This window comes from Juglans microcarpa x Juglans regia, chromosome 2D (genome assembly GCF_004785595.1).
Source record: "Juglans microcarpa x Juglans regia isolate MS1-56 chromosome 2D, Jm3101_v1.0, whole genome shotgun sequence".
Taxonomy (NCBI): Eukaryota; Viridiplantae; Streptophyta; class Magnoliopsida; order Fagales; family Juglandaceae; genus Juglans; species Juglans microcarpa x Juglans regia.
Genome location: NC_054596.1, coordinates 9,198,704 through 9,225,510, shown reverse-complemented (window position 1 = coordinate 9,225,510; position 26,807 = coordinate 9,198,704). Strand labels below are relative to the sequence as shown.

At 36.1% G+C, this 26,807-nt stretch overlaps 1 protein-coding gene across 1 annotated transcript; it reads left to right on the top strand.

The window, feature by feature from the left end:
* Positions 1–2,966: 2,966 nt before the first annotated feature.
* LOC121248351 (F-box protein PP2-A13-like) lies at positions 2,967–5,855 on the top strand. Its single transcript, XM_041146805.1, has 3 exons — positions 2,967–3,516; positions 3,856–3,974; positions 5,182–5,855. The coding sequence occupies exons 1-3, from the start codon at positions 3,193–3,195 to the stop codon at positions 5,609–5,611; spliced, it is 873 nt and encodes a 290-aa protein (XP_041002739.1). The 5' UTR covers positions 2,967–3,192; the 3' UTR covers positions 5,612–5,855.
* The last annotated feature ends 20,952 nt before the right edge of the window (positions 5,856–26,807 follow it).

Below are 26,807 nucleotides of genomic sequence, written 5' to 3'. Positions count from 1 at the left end.
CATCAAAATTTTAGCAAGTTTCTAATTAGGATATTGATAGAGGGTTAGACGGTTAGCAACCCAAATCGCTTGAAGATATATATGAGACTTTGTTATTTGACTACGTTTATAAATCAAAACAAGGAACAACTTTGAGTTGCAAAACATGCAATCCTCAGTTAAAGAAAAATTATACTTCTGATCATTTCTTTTATCATATTCTCAACATTTCTTGATGTGATTTTAAAGTATTGGCTCACAAGTAGTCTTGTCGGGCGAGTCCCACATGATCCAGTCCATTATCCCACTCCCCCGCATAGGGCTAGATAAGCAATCTGCCCGCTTCATGCAAGCGAGTGGGCAAATTGCCCATTTGCTTTTATATGCAAGAGTAGGGATTGGATGAGTATTCCGCCCGCCCACCCAGTTCATAATATAAAAAAACCATAAATTTCAAAACAATTTGTGCAGCTCATCGCCCAACACAAATTCTTTCTCACCTTCAAGCCCGTTGCCCAACACAAGTTCTTTATCATCATCATCTTCTTCTTCTTCTTCTTCTTATTCTTATTCTCTTATCTTCCTCCTCCTCTTCTCCTCTTCTTCTCCTCATAGTCCGTCGCCAACACATTTTCTTCTTCGCCCTCTCTTCTTATTTGTGCAAGCCCATGGCCATACATGGCCGTGGATCTCCGAGTAGACCAACTACCAGTACGACCATGGTTCTTTGCGCAGACCCACAGGTCACGGCTCAACTGTGGTTCTCTATGCATTCTTTGGCTTAATATGTTTTTTTGTTCGATACATGTATTATTTTGTTGGATCGGTGTATTTAGGGTTTGATTTATAGATTTGCAAGTTGGATCTGTTGATTTTTGGTTGGATCTATTGATTTGGTGGTTGAGAATAAGTTTGGTTTTTATTTGGTGAATTCCAAACGGCTTGTGACTAGATAGGGTTATATGCAGGACTGTGTCTACAAGCAAGTCTGGTAAGTGTTCTACCGGCCAGGCGAGAGTAGGAAGAGGATTGGGTAGCTATCTGCCCACTACCGGCCTGCACGGGGTGCGTAGCAACCCCACCCATTCATTAAATATAACATCAGGAAATGGTGAAAAGATGACTATAAAAAGGATTACTCTTGATTAAATAATTAAGTTGGGGCATGTAGAAGCCCTGTGACCTTTTGTTGTATGCGTTCAATTTATATTCCATAAACAACATGTCAGTCTTGAGAGAACTCATTTAATTAAGAAAGATTTTACTTATCATCATCTATATCACACACTAACATGTGATTATTTATCATTTCTATTATTTTATTTAAACAAACACATATTGATGTGTAAATATGTGTATTTAAATAGAATGATAATAATGACAAATCACATGTTGATGTGTGGTGTGGGATGATAAGTAGCATTTCTCTTTAATTAATAGCAATGCATGCAGATTGTCCAATCATAAGTGCGCGCATTTGTCATGGTGAAGTTGTTCCACCATTCTCCAAAGCTCAAAGTGCATGATATTAGAGCATTCTCATCCACTTCTCTAAATTCTCTAAATCTCTAAATTTTAGAGAATAAATTTAACTTTTTTATAAAAGTACCTCTCCATCTGATTCCTTATTTTAAGGAAAATTTTTAGGATGTGAACAGTGGCTCCCTATATTTGGGGAGCTACTGTTCATCCCTAAGTCAATTTTTATATATATTTTGTTCTAACAAATAAAATAAATTCTCTTTAAAATCATCTACATTTTCTCTCATACTCATATTTGTTATAGTTGAAATTTGAAAAAAAAAATGTCACCATTGAGATGATCCATTTTTTTAAAATAAATTGACCATTTGTTAAAAGCACATTTAAAAAAAAAACAAAACTCCATCAAATCATCTACACTTTCTCTCATACTCATATGATTTTTTTAAAATATTATTATTACAAAAGCACTGATTTTAAAAATATTATCATTTAGAGAGATGAGTAGTTTAAAAAAAACCATTACAAATGAAAAATCGAAAATATGAGTACAACAAATAATGAAATCATTACAAAAAATGTGAAAAAATAAGTTAAAAAGTCTTCTTCCGATCATTCCTGGAAAGACAAAAAAAAAAAAAAAAAGTAGTTAGAGATGTACAAATCAAGGAGTAGAAAAAAAAATTATTTTAATAGAATAGAAAAAGAATAAGAAGTGAAATGTAGGAGGTTTTTAAAAGATGATCAATAAAGTTTAAGAGAAAATTTTAAGAAGTGTGTTTTTTAACCAAATTATAGAAAAATTTATAGGGAAGCCAATGAGAATGCTCTTAGACAGAATTAATAATTTAATATTGCATACCCAACTTTTGAAGCAAGACTGCAATTTTCTCCTTGTTTGTTTTTTTCTTTCTTTCATTTTCTTTTGTTTTTGCTTCTCTATACAATAAACCAAACGATTGATAGTTGAAAAAAAATAGAAAACATAAATATTAATTTTAACAAGTCTCACATGGCTTGAGGAAGCCACCAATTGAAGATCAGCCTCTCAAACCTTTTGTTTGTTTTTGTGTTTTTTTCCCCCGAATAGTCAACTATATATAATTTCAAACGAGGAAAATTGGGTTTTTTGTGCAAAAGTAAACCTAGTCCCACCAAAATGAAGAATATTAATGCTCCATGAAGCAACGAACTTGTTCCAATTTTCTCTGAATTATTGCTCGGATCCCATTTTTCCACATAGGACTGCTATAACTACAAATAAATTTTATAAAAATAATTTTATAAACTGACTTGAGTTTATATAATTTATTAGATTTACTTTACAATAAAAATAACTTTATAATCTAAAAAATCATATCAAGCAACTACCTTGTGTCCAGATCAGTATTTCTCTTTTCTACAGGCCCGGCCTAACGTGAGAATAACGTATCATTATTCTTACGAAAAAGGAAAACATGTTCCATGCACACTCATGTACACCTCCCTCTTTGGAAGCCTACTTTATACCTTTTTCTATTTCCCGGGCCTCCCTCTCCCTCTCTCTGTCTCTGTCAAGATCAATTGCCAAAGATCTCTGCCTCCTTAATTAATTATCCATGAAAAAATGGCAGCACCATCTCCTCTCTCTCCCCCCGTGTCTCGTCTAATTTATCACCTCCTTCTCTACCTTTAAACCCCTTCTAGTAATACGCTTCGGGCTACTTTTTGTTGAAATATTTGTTCTTGTTTATGGGGGCTAGTTTCTCCGGTTTTGTAGCAGATCAGAGCAGTACTGAAGTTTCTTCTCCATCGAAACCCAGTCTAGGTGACTTGCCGGAGAATTGCATCTCATCGATTCTGATGTACTTGGATCCTCCCGAAATCTGTAAGTTAGCCCGATTGAACAGGGCTTTCCGCAGCGCTTCTCGGGCTGATTTTGTGTGGGAATCGAAGTTGCCTTCAAATTATAAGTTTCTTGTCAACAAAGTTCTTCACGAAGACACTGAGAATTTGGCTAAGAAAGATATTTATGCTAGATTATGTAGACACAATCATTTTGATCATGGCACTACGGTACATCTCTCTCTCTCTCTCTCTCTCTCAACACACTGCTTAGCAATGAAATAAACCTATTTCGGTAGAGATCAAGTGCGTTTCCCGTCAGCTAGTTACAATATCTTCATGAATTTAATATCACAAATTTTAACTCCTTTTTTGTCTGATGAACGCGCGCGCACACAAAAAAAGAAAACATTTCTTCCATTAATCTAGCTACTCATGAAAAAGACTTTCCTTTCTACTTTACAGGAAGTATTTATTGTAATAGCTTTTTCAGAGGCATTTTTCAAAAAGGAATGAGTTAATAACCATCTTTTTCGATCTATACTAATTTTTATTGTTTATTTTCTTTAGGAAGTTTGGTTGGACAAGAGCAGTGGTAAGGTTTTTATGTCAATTTCGTCGAAGGCATTGAGGATAACAGGGATAGATGATCGAAGATACTGGAGCTACATTGCGACTGAAGAATCCAGGTAAGATATATATTCGATTTAAGTCGTCTGCAGGTTGTGTGTACTGGATATATATACAATGGCTGCTGTGGATGTGCCCTTCTTGCTGGTAGGAAGATCGATTTCGAAGTAGTAGTAGTAGTACTCAAGCTTTTAGTACTTGATATCTGATTTTGGCACGTCTTGTTTAAATTGTTTCCAACCTCCGATCGCGATTTGTTGCGTTCAAGATGATGACAATGATGATCTAGAACTCATGTTCAGAAGTTCGATCTAAAAGCTTTAGCAAATTTCTGATCTTAAAAGACCTGCTCTTTTTCTCTTATATAGAGTTTAATTCCAAATGTTGAGATTGTATCCAGCTTTAAATTACGTACTGGCATTTTTCATTTATATTTACTCAATTATATACTCTATATATATTAAAGCAACAATCCTCGAGAAAGCTTTTCCTAAATATCATAGATGCATTTTGAAAAAGGAACAAAAGTTAGAATTGCATATTAACTACTAGAATTTCAATCATGTCTTTGAAAACTAGAGTACTGCGAGCCGCCCTTACCAGTATTCTATATGCATGTCATTGATGGGGAAAGAGAAAAAACATAGTTTTACTTCTCCAATTGTCACCACATAATTTACTTTTATTACCTCCTGATCACGATCATGAAAACAATGTAATTACCACCATGCATGGTATAAGAATCTATTGCAGAGTGCAGATGCTAGCTAGCTTGCACTCTAGAATGATAATTGATCATAGAGACTCGTTCAAGCTGGGCAGCTTTCAACTTTTTACAAACATATTGCCAATTAAGAAGATTTAATTTATCTTGTAGACAAGGTGTGCTTGATTTCCCTTTACAATTCATTTTCTTGTTAGATGCGTTGTGTTGAGTATGACAACTGATCAACCATGCATATACATAAATGGACCCCCAAAAAAACATTATTACCTGTAATTAATAATTAATATTAAAATATTAGTCCTGAGGTTTTCGCGCCGTGCTCTGCGATGAATGGACTAAGTACATCCTTCTTCCTTCGGGGATAGGAAAAATGTTTGATTTTTCGAATCTTTTTTAAAATGATATCTAACTAGCTTAATTCTAACAGCTAGCTTTCATCTGAAGCTATGGATATTTTTCTATATTTTTATGATTTCTGAAAGAGTTACATGATCTGATCTGCCATGTTTATAATTCTTTGACGTACGTACTGCATGCAGATTTCAAACAATTGCATACCTTCACCAGATGTGGTGGTTTGAAGTGCTTGGAGAATTGGAGTTCGAATTTCAACCGGGGACATACAGCCTATTCTTCCGGCTTCAGCTAGGCAAAGCCTCGAAAGTACGGTTTGGTCGAAGGGTCTGTAACCTTGATCAAGTGCATGGTTGGGACATTAAACCTGTCCGGTTCCAGTTATCCGCATCACTATCGAACGGTACTCAGCATCATCATGCGCTTTCTGAATGTTTCTTGCGGGAACCAGGCAAATGGGTCTGTTACCATGTGGGTGACTTTGTCATCGAGAACCCTAACACGCCCACAAAGATCAAGTTTTCGATGATCCAGATTGATTGTACACACACCAAAGGTGGTCTTTGCGTTGACTCCGTGTTGATATGTCCCAGTGGATTAGAAGAAAGATTATAAATTAAACCAATTTAGTATATATATGTGGGTTGGTGAGAGTTTGGGCTTCGTTAACAGAATGTAAAGTATATATTCATGTAATCATTAGTATATATATGAGGGTCAGTGCTTTGTTTATAACTATTTTTTTTTTTCTCGTTCAGAATTATTTGCATTTGAAGCAAAGTAGAGGAGTGGATGCCTTTTTTTTCCTTATTGTCTTGTACTGTTTAAAATGTTCGTGGACCAGCGTGGTGGTGGTCGTTGTCAGGTACCGAGTTTTTTTCTTTTTGATAAAAAGGATCTCATTCCATTCATTTAAGAGGACATACAACTTTGACTTCAAACAACAAGTCAATTACAAACGTTAGTAGAATTTCAGTACACTATTGTGACTGACATGGTCTAGTCCAGACGGCTTATCTCTAAAGACCGAAGTCTAAGAGATAGCACACCTCTGTTCCCAACAGAGTTCACAGTAACCAAACATAAAACTCCATACCCAACTAGGTTGAGTATGGAGAAACCAAACCCCAACATCACCGACTAAGCAGAGGGGGGACAACACCCTTTAGACCTAAGTCCGATGGGACTAATGTTTTTGGATTTTTTTGTTTTCTTGAAAATAAACACAATGCATAAATAAATTACATAGAGAAAACACTGTAAAAAGGAAAAAAACAGCGCAGAAAAAATGCCTCGGAAGGAAAAACCGACGGTCGGTCTTGGGAGATCCAGAGTCGCCGGTTCGGGAGCTGCCGCGCGTTGCAACGGCATAGAGCTCCTTGGTGGCGCGTGATGGCCACGCGCCGACGAGCTTCGAAATTTTCGTCCCGCGCGTGCAGGCTACGCTCCACTCCGGTTGGGGCCGTGTTCAGTGGACGTGTAGATCGGCGGCTGGGCAACCTTCTGGTGGGGCGCGTGTTGGCTATAAGGACCTCGAAGACCACGAACGGCGATTCTCCCTTCATTTGGCCTAAAAAAACGAAAAAGAAAAAAAAATAAAATACAAAGAAAATCAGAGAAGTAGAGGGAAAGAGTGAAGGAGGAAGAAGCCGAAGCTCCCACCCCCTCTAGCCGGTCTGAATGAGCTGGGTTTAGAGAGAAAGTTGCGGTCTGAAGCTCCCAAATGGTGGAAGTCCTCGATAGAGAGTGGAAGTCCCAATTGGTGGGTCAGGTACGTAGTTGGATCGATTGTTTTTGGTTTGAAAAAAATGCGCGCACATTCATATATGCAAGATATATATACTAATTAGGAAAACACTAGTATGCCGCCCCAACTTGACCGCTCCTTTTGACCACTTGGCAAAAAAAAATTTTTTTTTTTTTTACTTAGTGATTAAAGAAGTGTTTTTAAGTGTATTAGTGTATTTTTTTATTTTTTAAAATTATTTAAATGTATTAAAAAATGTGAAAAGAAAAGAAAAATTAACGCTGGGCGGTAAGCCCAGCGGTAAGAGTGGGGCGGCAAAGTAGCCCCACTCTACTAATTAATGGTGCAACATGCAAGGCACGTTTGTCCAGTTGTGTGAAAAAATTTTGAAAATAACATCTATAAACAGTAAATTAATAAATATGTTGAAAATAGGATAATATAGAGTACCATAAAGAAATCCAAGTGCCAACTACCTAAACAGCAGTGTTTGGGCAGTAGGGAATGAAAACCCTATATTTTTATTTCTTATTTTCTCTTTTCTCCCCTCCCCCTCTCTCTCTCTCTCTCTCTCTCTCTCTCTCTCACCGCACACTTCTAACCCGTTCTCTCTTTTCTTCTCTCCCTCACCCCCTTCCTTCTCTTCCTCGCGTCGACATGACCACCTCACAGCCCCTTTCTCTCCTCTCCCCTCCCTTCTCTACCTTGCATAGCAGAAAACTTCACAGCCACCATAGATCGACAGAAGACAGTGCCTACAAAAACACTCCCTCTTCCAAAGCTTAAGGTAGAAAAGCCATAAACCCTGCGATCAAGCTCCTTGGGGAGACGATCCCAATGGCTGGGATTCCGACCAACGACTCCATAAATTATTCCAAAGCTTAAGGTGAGAAAAATTAGTGGGTCGGTCTTAGCTAGGGGCTTGGTTTAGAGAATTTGTTGACTTCGAATACTAGGGTAGTTTTGTTTGTAGATGATGGTTAGGGGTTTTTCTTTGGATCTACGTTGGTTTCATGCATATGCATATTGAAACACTTCCTCTTATCTTTTCTGTGTTTGTGGGTTTGTGGGTTTTCTTGGCTCGGGTGTATTTTGGACGATTGATCAAGTTATTGGTGATTTTTGCGATCTGATGAATTTTTGGATTATTTTGATGTGGTTTTTCCATGTTTGATGATATTTATTTCTTCCGTAATAGATTGTGCATGTTGCCAAAGAACATGGATGTATGCTTATTTTTTCTGTGTTTGAAGATATATATTTTTTCTGTCCGTTTTGTGATGTTTGCAAGCTGATGGGTTTTTGGGATTTTTTGATCTGGCGTTGATGTTTTAATTCTATGGATGTATGATTTTCAAGTAATCCAAGAAATACTTTATTTCAATCTGGTGTCGGTTTGGTTCGTATGATTTTCTATCAACCTAATTACATAGTTAATAAATCATCCAAAGGAGAAAAAGAGGCACTTAATTCCCGTAAGCTTAGCAGCAGAGGAACACAATGGTTTCACAGAGTAGAGGGAGAAAGATTTGAAAGCAAGAATGTGTGATTTACAGAAATTCATTAAGGCAGTGGAAGTCTTTAAACTTCCAAAAACTGAGTAAGCTAGCGGTGAAACAACTACAAGAGAACAAAACGGGAAAACTACTAAAACAGAAAGGTTAAAATTGGCAAAAAAAAGGAAGACGAAAATCACTATTGTTTGTTACATTCATGCTTTTATATATAGAATAGATATATATATATATATATATATATATATATACTAGCAGTGAAGTTACGTGCGAGGCACGTTTGCCCTGTATTAAATTGTTCTAAAATATAAACATCCAGTGTAGAAGAAGAAAATTTAATGATAAGGTTTATGAGGATAATATAGCTCATTCTAATTAGAAACTACTAATTCAAATAGCAATAAGTTTAAACAAATTATAGGTTCAAGCAAGTTTTGAAAGTAAAGGATTACGTTTCGAATTCATATTATAGTTTTTTTTTAAACGACTAAATATTACAAAATTGTTTTTTTCGTTACTGAAAGTAAAGTTTGGGAGTTATGTATTTAGAGGTGGTGTGTTCTCCTCATTCACAATATTTGTGGTGCTGTTTTTGGAGTTGATCTAAATCTACACCCAATTGTATGATCCATTTTTTACTTGAACATAATGTTGCAATATTTTAGATATATAGTAAATGTTCTTGCATGAAATGAATTTGGAGTCTAAGCATGGTTATCAAAGATTTAGAAGCATGTTAATATAGAATATATAAAGTATGGTGAACAAATATAAATATAGTGTTTGCATCTAATAATAATCTTGTCAATATATAAAGTGGACTGATTTATAATTTGAAAAAGTAATTATGACGCCCCGACTCCCACGTACAAAAACAAGGGAATCGTGACGTCAGGATGATGACAACACGGGTCACGCATCCCAACGAAATGTGCTCAAGTGTGTGCAACATGCAAGAGTACACAATAAAAATCGCAGCGGATAATATAAATAAGTCATCTAAGTACCAGAAATTTAAATACAAATATTCAAAACAAATTACCTTTAAAGAGTTATACAGTCATCCCAAATAATTACAAAGGCAACACATAAATTGATAAAAAACGAAACTCGATAAACAGGAGCAATCCCAGATCACTCCACCAACGGAGCCAAGCTAAGGCTCTTCATCTTCATCTGCATCAAAATCTGCGATACCATAAAATGGTACCACAGATAAGTATAAACCAAACAACTCTCGGGATAAAAACATATTAATGCAACCAACATGCATTCATACGACAAAATCCACTTAGCCATAAAATACCATTTTTTCCCAAAAATAGATATTTTTCAACACACGCCAAAATCCTATTTTGGCCCAAAAACATAGTCTGTCATTTTTTCAGAAAATGATTCACACAAAACAAACCAATTATAGGACACTGTAGGCGGGAATCGCAGGCGAGACTCTACCACCGTCCCTGCTTACCACCATCCCTACCGCGTGCACTGTAGGTGGGACACAACCACCATCCCTACCGCGTGCACCGTAGGCGGGAATCACAGGCAGGACTCTACCACCATCCCTGCTTACCACCATCCCTACAGTTCCTTTCTACACAATGAATATTTATCACACAATGAATACTTATTAGAGCACTGTAGGCAGGAATCACAGGCAGGACTATACCACCATCCCTGCTTACTACCATCCCTACCGCGTGCACCGTAGGCGGGAATCACAGGCGGGACACAACCACCATCCTTGCTTACCACCATCCCTACTGCGTGCACCGTAGGCGGGAATCGAAGGCGGGACTCTACCACCATCCCTGCTTACCACCATCCCTACAGTCTCTTTTCCTTTTTCTCAAACCAGTCAATCCAGTTGTTTCAAACACACTCAAATTATTTCACATGAAAATCTAATTTTTAGATAAACACATGAACATGTATGCAATCATGTGAAAACTCAATTTTCATTTACAAACATGAACATGCGTGCAAATATGCCATATACATGAAACAACACCACAACAACCAACAATTCACAATACCAACCAAACACACAACTTCGTCCATAATCCATCCGACCCCTAAACTCCTCGGACTCAGTCCGACATGTCCAACCAGATCACAATAATATGTGTTAGTGTAAAAATACATTTAAATCACGAAAGTTCTTTGGAAAAATACTTACAGTGCTATATAATAATTTTCGAAGGATCACGAAGCTGTAAAAAGTGGCGGCTCAGCAACGCAACAGTGTAAAATACACTGTGGCCGTGGGTCTCAAAAATTCACTTTTCAACGGAGACAAACTAAGACCCGAAATTGATAGGGTAGGGCCTAGAAAGGTCGGTGAAACCAATGGTGGTGGTGGTTTGCCATGGGTGGCGGCGCAAAGGGTGGTTTTAAGGCCAAAAAGCCTGAAACGAAGATGGGCTTGATTGTGCTTCATCGGTGACGGATCGGAGCCGGGGTTGGGTCCGTTGGGTTGCCAAGAGGTCGGGGATGAAGTGGTGAAGAGATGGTGGCCGGAGGTGGCGCGACGACGGCGCGCGAAGGAAGAGAAGGCCTCGGCTGGGTGTTGCGCGTGGAGGCTATCGGCGGCGAGATAGGAGCTGGGATTTGGGAGGTGAGGTCGCCGGCGGATGGGGAGGTGAACGGAAGGGGCGGTGTAGGTCACCGGCAGCTCACGGCGGCGGGCTGGGTGGAGAAGAAATCGGACTGGGAGAGAGAGAGAGAGTGCGTCGCGCGGGAGGGGGGAAAAACTGGGGAAAAAAAAAAAGAAAAAAGAAAAAGGAAAGAAAAGAAAAAGAGAAAAAGAAAAATGGAGGGAAAGAAATGAGGTCTAATCCTCACATCTTAGGTCACAGAAAATGATCCAACGAAAATGATTTTAAAACAGCAAATCAATTAAATTAAATTAAACGTAATGATACAATGAAAATAAAATAATTAAATCCCACAATCAATTAATTTAAAAGAAGAACAATTTAAATGTACAACAATAAATAAATATTAAGAAAACATAATAATTTAATTTTTCACAATTTAAAGATCATAAAATAAAACATTTTAAATATCCGATAATTATAAAATAAGAGAATAAATTTTTGAATTATTAAAAATAATCATTCAGTGAAAATACACTAAAATACGAGGTGTTACAGTAATGGCTTATGTAAAGACATTATTATGAGTATATAATTTTAAATTTCTAATTGACCATATAAATGTAATATCAAAACCAGACCTCATTAATATATTCCTGTAGTTTTTGAAAGAAGGGTAATTTTCTTTTGACATCTTTCAAAAATGCTCCAAGGGTAATTTGCAACATTTGTTTAATTTAGTGTATAAGAAAGAAAATTTATGTAACTCCCTATTTGAATATCTAAGATCAATTTTTTAAAAATAGAAATAGGAAAATGAACAAGTTGGTTACCTCTCCTGTATGTTCCATTAGTTTGATTGATGTGCAACCTAGAGCTTCTTCTGCAATTTCACCAAATATGACAGCCCCTAGTCGTCCATTGTCATCGTCGATGTCAATGTAGGCTCGACATCTGTATAAACAAACTATATTCATGAGTCTGAATGACTAAACAATAATTTGAATATAACATAAAACTGATTAAACAAACTATATTCATGACGTAAAATATGAATATAACATATATACCGTAGTTGTGCATTACTCATATACTTGCAATGATAACACAGGAATTTTTCATTTTGTTCATATCATGTCCCCTTCTTACATCCAATGCAGGACATGTAGAAGAATATTTGATGGAGATCAACCACAAAGATGGTTGCTTTAATCCAAAATCTTGCATTCTGCATTAAATTTTGAACAGACATATGTTATTAAATGGTTGTAAATAGTATGTAGCCTTAGGAGAAGGTTGTATTTATTTTAAAAATGCATGTGCGGTATTTTTAATAGGTAATATATGTAAAGACAAAAAAAGTTAAAGAAGACCGTAGAAATGTATCATCATTGGTTGTAATGATTTAAGGAAGCCAGCAACATCATCAATCTTAATTATGTCTTTCATATCAACAGTTGATGCCGATGCCGATGCTGATGCCAATGTACAATGCAGATTTTTTTCAACGATTTCTTCAAGCAGTGCATGATTAAGCATCGTCCTTAATATTTGTAGAAGTATTTAAAAGGAATGAGAGAAATGTAACGCCCCGTTCCCAGAGGTCCGGAGAGTTAGCTCTTATTCCTCAAGAACATCTCCAAGAATCAATAATAAATAAACGAAAACTCCACAAAATACTGAACTTATTTCTTCGATCCAAAAATCCATATCCTTCCACATAAATACTAAACAAAAACCTCAATATAACAAATAACGTCTCCACAAAGACCCAAATTAATCATAACTTGACGTATCAAAATAACCGCTAGAGATAAAACTACTAAATATGATCCTCCAAAAATACTCGTACCCTTAGCACTCATTCATTTATGATCATCAGACTGTTTCAATACTTCATATTCTTGTTCTCCAGCTGGACTATAAAAATATCTGAAAAATGTTATGAAAATAAAGGGTGAGTTATCAACAACTCAGTAAGTAGAGGACATAAAATATTTTCACAGAGTTCAGAATACAGAAATAAAACATTTCAGTTTTCATTATGCACATCTCAAAAATACATATTATCAGAAAATCAGAGCGATATTTCAAACATTTCATATTCAGAAACCAACTTTTCATATTCAAAGACTCATTTGGCACAACATGACTGAACATCCTCATCTTATCATATCATATCAGAACAGAGGTCATGTTTAACCCTCGTGGTAGGGTTGTGCCTTCTGCGAAAAGCCAAGCAGAACATAAATCACTATGAATATCAAAGCGATTGCACTCAGAACAGAAATCCACTATTATATCATGTGGTAAGGCCAGAGGTCATTATTATATCCCGTGACAGAGCTAGAGGTCACTATTATATCCCGTGACAGGGCCAGAGGTCACTATTCTATCCCGTGACAGGGCCAGAGGTCACTATTCTATCCCGTGACAGGGCCACATATTAGAGCAAAACAGAATCGTAATCACATATCAGCATCAGAGTCAGAATCAGAAAGTCATGCCAAAGGTTTTTCATATGCCACATTATATCAAAACAGAGTATTGAAATTCAGATCATTCTCACATACTGAAAACAAAAGTCGGAGCATCTTTCTAAATCAATACACAATTTTTCATATCCTTAATATCGTTCTTTTTTAAATTTCAGATACAATAGAACAAAATTTAGCTCATGTCTACACAATGCATGTCAGAAAATATTTTCCATTTTTCGTACAAATTTCATGAGTAATGCAAATAAGCGACCGAGGTTGGTTTTTCCCAAGTTCTCATTTCATCACAAAATATGCAAAGTTTTCATAAAGTCAACCTCAGTCTTAATAATTTGTATAAAGCCTAGCATAGGAACCCCGCTTACCTGGGTTTCTTAGCTTATTCAGAAATTCTCCACAACAGTGCTGAACAATTGTCAATCGTCACCTATAAAAATTCATGTAATTCAAATAAATCTCCGGTGAACAGATAAATCTCATATTACACTTGAAGTACCTATTTTAGTTCTTCAAAAATTTAAGATTTCTCTTAATTCTAAAATATTATCACTTCCTAAATTCGTCAATATCCTCATAATTATAAACTCAGAATATTTCTAAAATTGCATAATAATATTAGTAATAGATACAATTATGTCGTAAAATACATATCTGGTTTAAAGGCTCATTAAAACAAAACTGATTAAAGTAGGAGGGCAAATATTTCATTTAATAAAAATAGACTAATCAGTATCTCTTTAAAGAGTTCAAAATAGAAATCCTACACCACTATGTACTTCTAAAAATATTAATACTTATAATATCTTTCAAATATTTATTCAATTTGTATTTAAAACAAAACTCATACAAAGTGAATTTAACATATAAAAACTACAACATGATCAACTTGTAAATATTTTGTTTAAAGCACTAGTACATTGGCTTAGTTTATAAGCCCATACATCTGTGACCAAAATAGACTAACCCACGCAAAAACAAAACTCAAGCTTTCAGATTCAATGAGCATAATATCAACTCATATGTTCCAAAGAAGGCAAATTGGTAAAACACCTAATATTATTAGAGTAACTGAGATTCACAAACATATGCATATTTCCTTCTTAAGAAACTATCACAAGACAAGAAAATCAGGAGATGAGCAACGGCAAAGACTTACTCAATGGAAACTGAGAGGCAACAAGTAATAGCAGAACACACACTCATGGCGAGCACCAAAATCACCAACATACGAGTGAAGCTTACAAGTTTTATGGCAAAAACAAGGTACGGCAAAAATAAAACACAACAGGGCAATGAAGGACCAAACCAAAAAGGGAAAGCATTGGGAATAAATCACAAGCATGAGCCACGAAATTAGTAAGGGAGAGTTAAGAGAAAGCACAATAATGGAGGCTCATGGACAGACCTGCAAATGGAGAGAAAATCATATGAAAACAATATATGCTAAAGAGGAAAAGATTTGCACGGTTTTACAGCGAAAAGGGAAACCGAAAATTAAAGATATGGAAATGGAAACATCACCAGCCGAATATGGAGGAATGAGTGGTGGCGTTTGCTGACTTGCAGAGGGAAAAGAAAAATCCGAAAACAAGGTGGAGAGGAAGAAGGAACACTGCAGACAGCAACTCAATGAAAAATAGAGGAAAGAATGACATAAAATGAAGGAGAAGAGGAGAAGCAGTAGCCGCACCGCATGGATTGAAGAAGGGAAATGAAAACTGAAAATGGAAAGTTGGAGAGGCAACGGCGCAGGAGAAGAAAAGAGAAGGAGAAACCCTATGGTTGAACCAAACGACGCCGTTTGGGGGAGAGAAATCACTGGGCTTGGTTGTCACGGGTTGGGCTAGGGACCAAATGGGCTAGCCCCAAAATAATAATAAAAAACACACACACACACACACAAAAAGGCCCAGTCCGAAAATAGAAGGGTCCAACAAAAGAAAAAGGCACAATAAAAATAATTTAAGAGCCAAATAAAAACACTGCAACTTAAAATTAATAAAATAAAATAATTAAAGTCTAGCAATAAAATTATTCGTTAAGGCAAAAAGCAAATTTAAATGCAAACAATAATTAATATCAAGAAAGCACATCAAAATAAATTTCACAACTTAAAAATATAATATAAATGCAACCAGAAATCCGATAAATTTAAAACAAGAGAATTAATATTTAAGTTAATTAAAATAATCATTCACAAAAATAAATACGCTAAAATCCGGGGTATTACAAGAAATCATGGAGGGAAAGATATAAAAGAAAAAACATTTTTAAAGCTAAATGTGTATATATTTTGAAAATTTTTAATATAGTATAGAATGTCTAGGTTTTTTTTATAGTAGGTACAGATTATATATGTAATAAGGTAAGAAAGAATTACTATTGACACAATGAAGTTGTACTAAGAATGATAGGATTTAAGGTAAATACACTCGTCGGTTGAGATGAAAGAGAGAGACCTATATTATAAAGAAATAAAAATAGTTAGCAGATAATGATATTCTATATTTAATAGATGCTGATATTGTAAGTTGTGTAATATACCATTGTATGAACCAACTTTTAAACGTGTTGCAGGTAGAGTTGGTTTAGCTTCAATAATATGAGAGATTGTCTAACATTCACCATCCACAAACCGACCCCACATAATCAACCATATCGGCATTAAGCTGTAAAATTTAGGGGAAAGTATTTAAAAGTATAATATTACAAAATAGTATTAAGAACAAGGTAATTAAAGAGTTATTAATATCACATATGTAGTTGAGAAATCTTGTTTACCTTTGGTCGATAACATATATTTCTTGGATATTTGTTAGCCTATATATTAAGGTAATTTTTCTAAGAGGTTTCATGTGTATTGCGACCGCCAGAATAGCCGTCCAATTATGTTAAATATTCTTTTTCGTGAAAACTAAATAAGAGTATCAAGGAATAATTTAAATATATTAATGTAGCATTTACCTATTTCAGATCCAGTGTCTTTGTAGTCATGCAGATTGGTGAATGGGATAATATTATATTCTGGTGGTTGTAATTCCTCTTCATCATCTGGAATTTTTTCGATGATTGTTCTTGAATTTAGGATCTACTGGTATTCGTGCGCTTTGATTCTATGTCTGGGATCTAAAGACTTAACATAGGAATTACTAATGTAGTACGATCGAAATATGTGTAACGTGTCATTACGTAGGTCTATATCTTTGTCAAAACTTATTACTTGCAGTCGGTTGCCCTACATAATATTATATAAATGAATAGTTATATGCATTCAATTGATTGTAAAATAGTATTTATTAAATATATACATGTAGGATTTAATTTAAGAATATAGTTAGAATGAATCCATCTTGTAAGGGGAAAACATATTTATTTTGAATATATCATGTAAAAGAATACAATATAAATATTAAGTGTATTTTTTGCAAGTATGATAATGATGTCAATGTATTACCTCGGGGTCTATCAATGTCAGATTTTGATATTTTGTCGGTGAATGTTGTGCAGTACGTTTGGGAGATTTGTCTGACACAATCATCTTGATGCTCCAATTTCTTGTAGTTGGAGTAATGTCCTTGATTGATGTATGGACAGTCCGCATGTTGAAGGCTACTCATGCATGAAGAAAAAAAGATATTAGTATAAACAATTGAATTTAAACAAAAAAATTTTAATAAATAAAAAAAAGGAAGTTGAGGAAAATACATAATGGAAAAATAAATTGTATTCAATCAGGAGGCATATATTGGAATTAGATTACTCACAGAAATTCATTATGGATATGCTAGTGTTAGTAATTCTCTATAAACAATATTATTTGTTTCAGCTTCTTCACAATCATAAGTTGATACTGGTCTTATAAGAACTTTTACTGAAGCAGAAGTCTTGGCTCTTGACAATGCTACATATAGTTGGCCATGACAGAATACAGGTTGAGGCAAGTATATACCAACAAAATCTAATGTCTGCCCTTGTGCCCTATTTATCGTCATCGCAAAACTTAATTTGATAGGAAATTGTGTTCTTTTGAATGAAAAACCACTATTATAGTCTGCATTTGACAAGAAATGAATTCTTGATATGAAAACTCTTTTCCTAACGTGGTGACCAACTGCAATTTCAGCATCAATGATGTTTCGTTCAAAGTTGTGGCAAATAAGGCATGTTCTATTGCACAGACCTTCTAAATGATTGACATTTCTGAGTAACATGATAGGATAATTTTTTTTAGTAACAATTCATGGGGTGGAAGTCCATTTGATGTTAATGTGTTTAAAAAATCCTCCATGATTTCTTGTTCTGATGTATCAATTGTTTCGTCGAAGCTACAGTATTGTGTAACTTCACCAGGAAATCTTTGAATGAGCATTGCATTTATCTCATCGACGGAATTGTTCTTTGATGTCAAGTTAGATCAATTTGTCATTTCGGATAAATTTTCTAAATAATTGTCAATATCCTGAAAGACCACATCGATCAGATTATCTAAAGACTCCACATCATTTTTGTAAGGAATAAGCATTTCATTGGAAATTTTTATCTTGTTCTCAATTGTGATTGGTGTTGTTCCATTTCCGACCTAATCTTAGTTAGAGTGGACCACAAATATGACGATGCTAAACTGGCATCAACCTCGTCTTGTCTTGTGCCTTTACAAATCACATGTAAGACTTGAGGAAAATCTCCACCAAATACAATAACTTTTCCACTAAATGGTAATCTTGAGTCAGTTATGTCTCGTAACATTTTATCCAATGCTTACATACATTATTTTCTAGACATAGGTGCTTCATCCCATATGATTAACCTTGCAAGACGTAACAATTTGGCAAGAGCACCTTGTTTGCTTACACTACAAGTATTATTTTTGTCAAGATCTAATGAAATTTTGAAGTGTGAATGTGCTATTCGACCCCTAGGTAAAATAGATGCAGCAACACCAGACGATGCAATTGCAAGAGCAATTAAGTTTCTTGATCTCACTGTACTCCTGCTTTATATAAGAATGTTTTCCCTATTCCACCAGGACCGTCAATGAAAAATGCAGCAGATTCATTTAGAATGATTTTCTGTAAAATTGATTTGTATGCATGTTGTTGTTCAAGATTAAGAGTCATTGAAGCCATAAGATCTTCCTCTGGTATCAAAACTGCAAATTCATCATTTATTTCCCTAGATTCAATTTCATTCTGATCAAAAGAAATATCATGTTCTATTAAATGAAACTTGTTTATGTCTTTTCTCATCGATTCAAGTGTAGAAGAGATGTTTCGTAAGACTTTTGTCCTAATATCTACTGATGTTGCATCACTTGTTTGGAAATCACTTGACATATCTTGTTCAAAACATTCCCAAAGTTCTCTAGGATTTGTTGGATTACAATATACTAAAATTGTTGCAAATAACCGTCTTAAACTGTGTGGTATTTGGTACAAGGAAGTATCTTGCATACAATCTTGTAAACTAGTATCTCTTTCTAACAAACCATGTAATGTAGCTGCTTCACGAAAGGTTAGTGCAGTGACACCGCCAACTATTTTGATGTGGTCAAATGACAAATGACTTCTTATATGATTTAAAAAAATCCGTAAGTAGTACCTTTCACCTTCGAATGGGCTTGCTGTAACATGCGACCTATAACAGTTTTCTTCTTCCTTAAAGTCCATATTTTATGTTGTTGGCTCCAAACAAAAGCCTCAGGAAACTCTTTGTACAATAGCCTCCGGGCATTTTCATTAGCTTGATTTGTTGAAAATAATTCAGTCAACATTGATTTTGTCGAAAAATCATATCTCAGAACATTGTTCAAGTCGTCATGTGCATGAAAAGCTACCAGGTGTTGATCTTTAAGATGTAAATGTAAACTGTAAACTGATGGATACATTTAATTAAGAGTAAAGCCATATATCCGCCACATGGCTTCTGGTGGAGCAATCCATCTAGCTGATTGAAATTGTTGGATTTCATCTATCTCTTAGATGTTTTGTCTAAGAATCAAATTGAAAGCAACACGATCATGACCTTTGTAAATGTACTTATAGAGGTATTTTACTGCTTTGATTGTTGAGCAAATTTCTACATTCATGTGACAATCAAATTTTGCAAAGAGATATGGATTATGTGGAACAACCCAACAGTTATCTAAATCTTTACCTCTGACTTTGACAGTTATTCCATTATCACAACATTTGTACTGTGAGAAACAATCGATTCCAACAATTGTGTTAGATGCAAAGCTTTTTGGATAGTGGTTCTTACAACTGCCATTGATTTTCATACACACATTGTTCGGATTCAATACTCCACAGGGGTCATGCATCATATGCTTTATTACTGTTTTGTGCAAATGCAAATTTCTATCTTTATCAGATATTTCTGCTAATACAATTTCATCAAAAGATTTGGGAGCATAGATTTTCCAATCTCTTTGTAGTATGATTAAGAAATGTGCATGTGGCAGTCCTATTTTCTGATGTTCAATGACATATACATATGCTGAAACTTTTTCAAACACCTCCAGTTTGAATAATTCATCCTTCAGATCTTCTAATTTTGCTTTAAAGATATATGCAATTAAATCAGGACAATTTTGTGCCTCTTCTTGTAGACCTAACTCATCCAAAATTTCTTTTCAACTTGGGTTACACGTCATGGTTAAAAAGATGTCAGATTTTCCAAAACGTTGGACTAAAGCTATTGCTTCCATATATCTTTTGCGCATATCTTTTGGGCCTCCAATAAAAGAAGAAGACAGAATAATGCGTTTACCAACTTTGGAAGCACTGCTTTGTCCAATTGAAATGCTGTCAACTATTCCTTGATACACCTCGGATCAAATCTCTTGTTGCTTATTATGGAAATAATTCAATCTTGACGTCTCAATTTTTACGTACATATCAACAACAAACTGCTCAGTTAACGGCCCGAGATCAACAAAATAGACCTTATATTTTTCCTAATTTGAAGCTTGTAACAATAATACTCGCGGCATGAGACAACAGGGTCTTATCTATTCTTTTTCAGCACTATAAGATGATAAATTTAACAAATCAGAAATGTAAAACTGTTATATTAGAACAATTAAAAATTAGAACAAGAACAATAATTTTAACCTTCTTATTCCTTTGTAAGCAGTTGCTCTGTTGATACTGATTGTTGGGGGTCAATTGATGCTCTTGTTACTCGTTGCGGTAGTCTTTCTCATTTTTATACTCTTAATATTCCTTGGTGTCAACTAGTATCACCAAAAGGAAATAATAATGGATATTGCAGTGGATCATAACGGCCAAAATAGTATTTGACTATATCACTCCCACCTGCATGATTGAATACCACAATATTTTGTCATCTCAAGCGTTCTAAATCATTATCTTCAATCCAAATGACTGCTACTTGGGAAGCTGACAGAGCGTTAAAAACACGATGATCCAAACTCACATCTCATTTAATATGAATTTTGTGGTTTTCCAAATTGGGCAAATCCCTAAGTGTTCGAAAGAATGTTGAGTATGGATTAATATGAAGAATATCCATGAGTTAAGCAATAATTGATGAATCCAACCTTCCGGTGTCATAAACACGATTGTCCAATTCATGTTCAGTATCATAAAAATATAGTTGTAGATACGAGTGACGTCCATCCAAAGGAATCAAGTCATTAATGTAATGATAAATTTGACTTTGAGCTCAGAATGTATAAATTCCTCTGTTCCTTCTGCACAAATCTCTATCAAATTTAACCTCAAATGATGTAAAAGCAAACTTATTGTTATATGTGCGCACATAGGTAAGAAAATTGACAGATTCAACTGTGTTAGAGGTAAACAAATTGTAAAGTTGTTCCGGAACATCATTTGTAGTTAAAGAGATTGTTCCATCGGCACAACAAAAACCATTTGTTTCATGCTGAAATCTTTTTACTTCACAATATCTACAGAATGGAACTGGCGGTAACAAAGTTACCTCAGATGGCACTGTTTGTAATATTTTCCTAAGACCAGCTGATTGTTGATGCCGCTTTCCTATGGAGGAAAAAAAAAACCAAAGAAATGAGGCAAACTCTTAAAGGTGCTACGATTTCCAATAGAGGTATCATTGAATGAAACTATATATAAGGAATAAAGAAAAGGAAAAGAAGTATGACTCAATTTTATACATATTTCTTACCCCGAGAATTTGTTGATATCCTTATCTCAAAGTTGGGTTGGCATCGAGAAAAAGAATGAGCCTATTGAATGAATGATTGAGCATGTTGAATAAAAAAAAATAAGAGGACTGATGGGAAAGTACAGTGAAAACAAAGGATGTACAATAAACCTATTCAACCAGAAGTTGACTAGGTGTATGTACATTTTCTGTACATGCATTTGTTGCCCCAAGTGTCAAAGACATTGTGGCATTGTCCGAACAAAGAGGTTCTGTTGACACAATTTCAACTGTGTTTATTTGCTGATAGGAAATTCTGAAACTATCAACATTAGAACTATATTCAAATTGTTCAACGGAGGATATATCACTGGTCCCAGCATCAGCACGAAAAATGCGTTGTCCTTTTGTACAACGTAGCCTGACCTCTTCATTATTGTGCATGAATTCTATATCACCTCCTGACACATTTGTTTCATTGTGAATGATTGGTTGGGAGAGAAATTGTTCTTCATGTTGAATAGTATCATTCGTAGAATTCATTTGTTGAAGATATCTTTCTCTCTTTTTTTGTCGTATATGTTCTTCTTCTTCTAAAGAAATAGCCCTATACAAATTGTTTATCCTAAGATGTTTTCCAGCACCTTGGGAATCATTTTAAACAAGGACTAAGGTTATAAGAATACAAAATAACTAATTGATTACATCATGATAAATTTGTACTGATCTATTAATGTGAGCTTACCACTTTTCATTTATACATGCAACAAAATAATTCTTGTTGACAACTGGATAGAAGAAAAACTCATAATGATGCAAGGTCAAAAACATTTTCAATTCAAATATATGTTTCAACAGAATAAAACCAACCATTGAAATAGATATATTTAGAGCATCGTCAGTTACTTTGGGGCTATTGGAAGTAGACAAAAGAAGTCTAACCAATTTAGCAAACTCAACCGAGCTGAAAAGAATGGAGAATGAAAATTAGGAATGCACTACCAACAAATATAAAAATTATATGACCCTTTTAGTATGAATTCAAGACGAAGAAGGTCTAAATTAAAAACTTACAACCAAATCAACTCTTTAAACGAATAGAAGGAAGCAACAAATTTTGAAATCCATGAGAATGTTATATTTTGTTTATAGACTTTTATATATACACCACTATATGCTCATTGGAATCACCTAATAATGAATCATATGAACCTCACTTATCAAGATAACTCAAAACAAGAAATTTAAATAATGGAAAAATAATGTGTTTTAAAATCAATAATTTAATAAACATAATTTTTTCTCAAAATATTTCTCATTTCTTGTCTTAGTGTGATAGAGGTTTTAAAGTCATGATTTTTAGCCATTTCATACAGCTCCCCCACATTGAACAGAAGATAATGTTTATTTCTTTATAGTCAGTCTTTTTCAATTGAGAAGAAAAACTCATGATGATGCAAAGTCAAAAACATTTTCAATCCAAATATATGTTTGAACAGGCAAAAAACAACCATTGAAATAGATATATTCAGAGTATTGTCGGGTACCTTGGTACTATTGGAAATAGACGAAAAAAATCCAACCAACTCAGCAAACTCAACCAAGCTGTAAAGAATGGAGAATAAAAATTAGAAATGCACCACCAATGTGGCGCCCCCAATCCCCCTTATATAAATACACAGGGATCGAGACGCCAGGATGGTGACAACACGGTCACACATCCCAACGAAGTGCCAGTGTGTGTACATGCAACAGTGTTCAAATAAAATAACGCAGCGGATAGTCAACTAAGTACCAGAATTTAATTACAATCAAACATCAGTAAAGATTTAAATAGCAGTTATACAGTCATCCATAAAATAATTTACAATAGTTTTAAAATGTACAAACGAGTGATCCCAGATCACTCCTCAGGCGGAGCCGTCTCCTCAGGCTCGCCCTCCTCCTCCTCATCAGCATCAAAATCTGCGATACCACAAAATGGTCTCGCAGGTAAGTATAACCCCAACAACAACGTAATACAAAATGCATTAAATGCAACTAACATGCATGCACATGAAAACATGCATTTTTCCACAAAACATCATTTCCCCGAAAATGATAAATTTCCAACACACACCAAAATCTCATTTTGGTCCAAATTATCCGTAAAACATTTTCCCAGAAAATGATTTACCCAAAAATCAACTCGCACTATTTTCCCAGAAAATAGTGCATTAATCCCAAATGCACCATGCATTATTTCCATATGCACCATGGTCTCCCCTATGGACCATCCGCACGTCCTGGCTTCGCAGCGGTGCTCAGTTCCGCGCCCAGTGCGTACATGGCCAAGCACTCACACTACGCAACGAGCGATGCCCAGTTCCGCGCCCAGCGCGTACGTGGCCAGACATCCTCTAGTCCCCGCCAGCAGAAGGACCACGGAGTCGGCACGAGACCATCTCGTCCGATCCCATTGTCGCCCGGCGACAATCCAGGGGACGTTACTCAGTATATTCCGCTCCCGAGTAACCAGAGGAGCTCCACCGAGTTAATGCCCCATCTCGGCTTGGGGTCGTGATACACACGCACCAAAAATATTATCACATAAAATCACAGCTTTTCAAATCACATGAACATGAATGCAATACACGAAAACCCAGTTTTCTTTTACAAACATGATCATGCATGAAATAATGAAATGCACATGTACCAACACAATATCTAACATCCATCAATGAACAATACCAACAAATCCAACCAATCCATCAACAACCAATATCCAATTCAACCAAATCAACCAAACAACTCCAATCACAAATCCATCCGACCCCCGAACTCCTCGGACTCAGTCCGGCATGCCAAAAACACAGTGAAATGGGTTAGTGCAAAAATACATTTAAATTACGAAAGTTCTTTGGAGAAATACTTATAGTGCAATATAATAATTTTCCGAGGATCACGAAGTTGAAAAAGGCGACGTTTAAGCAATACCACAGTGTAAACTACACTGTGGCCGTGGGTCACAAATACCAACTTTTCAACGAGGACAAACGAAGACCCAAGATTGATAGGGTAGGGCCTAGGGAGGTCGGTGAAACTAGTGGTGGTGGTGGTTTGCCGTGGGTGGCGGCGCAAGGGGTGGTTTTAGGCCAAAAATGTGCAAATCGGAGATGGACTTGGTGGGGCTTCACCGGTGACGGATCGGAGCTGGGGTTGGGTCCAATGGGTTGCCAAGAGGCCGGGGATGAAGTGGTAGGAAGATGGTGGCCAATGGCGGTGCGACGGCGGCGCAATGGTGGAAAGTGTGCCGCGGCGTCGTGGGTTTCGTGGGCTTCGTGGAGGCTAACGGCGGCACGAACGGCGGTGATATTGGTGGGGTAGGACGGCCGGCGGCTGGGGAACGCAAAGGACCGGGCGGTGTCGACCACCGCCGACGGACGGCGGCGCTGGGAGGGGACGATGGAAACGGGCGGAGGAGAGGAGAGAGAGAGATCGCGCGGGAGAGGAAAAGAAAACCGAAGGAAAAAAAATAAGGAGAAAAAGAAAAAAGGGAGGAAAAGAAAAGGAGAGGAAAGAAAAAGAGGGAAAAAGAAATGAGGTCCAATCCTCATAACTTGGGTCACAAAATGATCCAACGGAAACGATTTTAAAACCTCAAGTTAAATAAAATAATTTAAACGTAATGGTAAAGTCAAATTGAAATAATTAAATCCCACGGTAATTAATTTAAATAGTAAAAGCAATTTAAATGCATAACAATAAATAAATATTAAGAAAGCACATAAAAATAATTTTCACCAAATAAAAATCATAGAAATAAACTCACTAAAAATCCAACCAATTTAAAATAAGAGAAATTATTTTAATTACATAAAAATAATTCCTTCAGTAAAAATACACTAAAATACGGGGTGTTACATCCTCCCCCCCTTAAAAAAAATTTCGTCCACGAAATTGGCAAGGTCAAATATTGCACCAAGACAAGATCAAGATTCATCCAAGAGAATACTTAGAACATACCGTCAAAATCAATCAAACAAGTATGGATATTGCTCCCTCATGTCGGCCTCTCTCTCCCAAGAGAAATCTTGAGCCAACGGATCACCCCATGCCACTTTCACCATAGGTATTACCTTGGACCTTAACTCTTGCTCTTTCCAATCTACGATCTGGGTCGGGGCAACTTCATAAGTAAGGTTGGGCCGCAGTTGAATGCGTTCAGGATCCACAAAACGTGGCTCTTGCTGTCCAAAACTCTTCTTCAATGAGGACACATGAAACACATCATGAACATCTCCAAAATAATCTGGCAAGGCAACTCTATAAGCAACAAGCCCAACCTTCTCTACGATCTGAAAAGGGCCAATATATCTTGGACTAAGCTTTCCTTTCTTACCAAAGCGCTTAACGCCTTTCATAGGAGAGACTTTAAGATCAACCCAATCTCCTTCTTCAAAGGATAAGTCTCTTCTTCTTGTATCTGCATAACTTTTCTGGCGACTTTGCGCTTCAGCCATCTTCTTCCTGATAAACTGAACTTGATCCTTCATTTCTTGAATTAACTCAGGCCCAAGCAATTTGTTCTCGCCAACTTCATCCCAACATAAAGGCGATCTGCACTTCCGTCCATATAAGGCTTCATACGGGGCCATCTGAATGGAGGAATGAAAACTGTTATTATAAGAGAACTCAATAAGTGGTAAGTGATTCTCCCAACTTCCCTGGAATTCCATGACACAAGACCGCAACATATCCTCCAGAGTCTGAATAGTACGCTCTGATTGGCCGTCCGTTTGGGGGTGATACGCCGAACTAAACTTCAATTTAGTGCCTAATGCCGCCTGCAAACTCTTCCAGAAATGGGACGTGAATCGCGGGTCCCGATCTGACACAATACTCTTGGGTATTCCATGCAAACGCACTATCTCCTTGACATATAACCGAGTCAACTTACCCAACGAGTCAGTATTATTAACAGGCAAGAAATTGGCACTCTTGGTCAACCGATCCACAATCACCCAAATGGAGTTCTTCCCACTAGGAGTCCTCGGCAACCCTACCACAAAATCCATAGAAATATCATCCCACTTCCATTCCGGAATAGGGAGAGGTTGGAGTCTACCAGCAGGTCTCTGATGTTCAGCCTTCACCTGTCGGCATGTGTCACATTTCTCAATAAACAGGGCGATGTCTGACTTCATTCCTTCCCACCAGAAATTCTTCTTTAAATCCCTATACATCTTTGTGCTTCCTGGATGAACCGAATAAGGAGCTGCATGAGCTTCTGCTAAAATTCGCTCTTTAAATTCAGAGTCTCGGGAA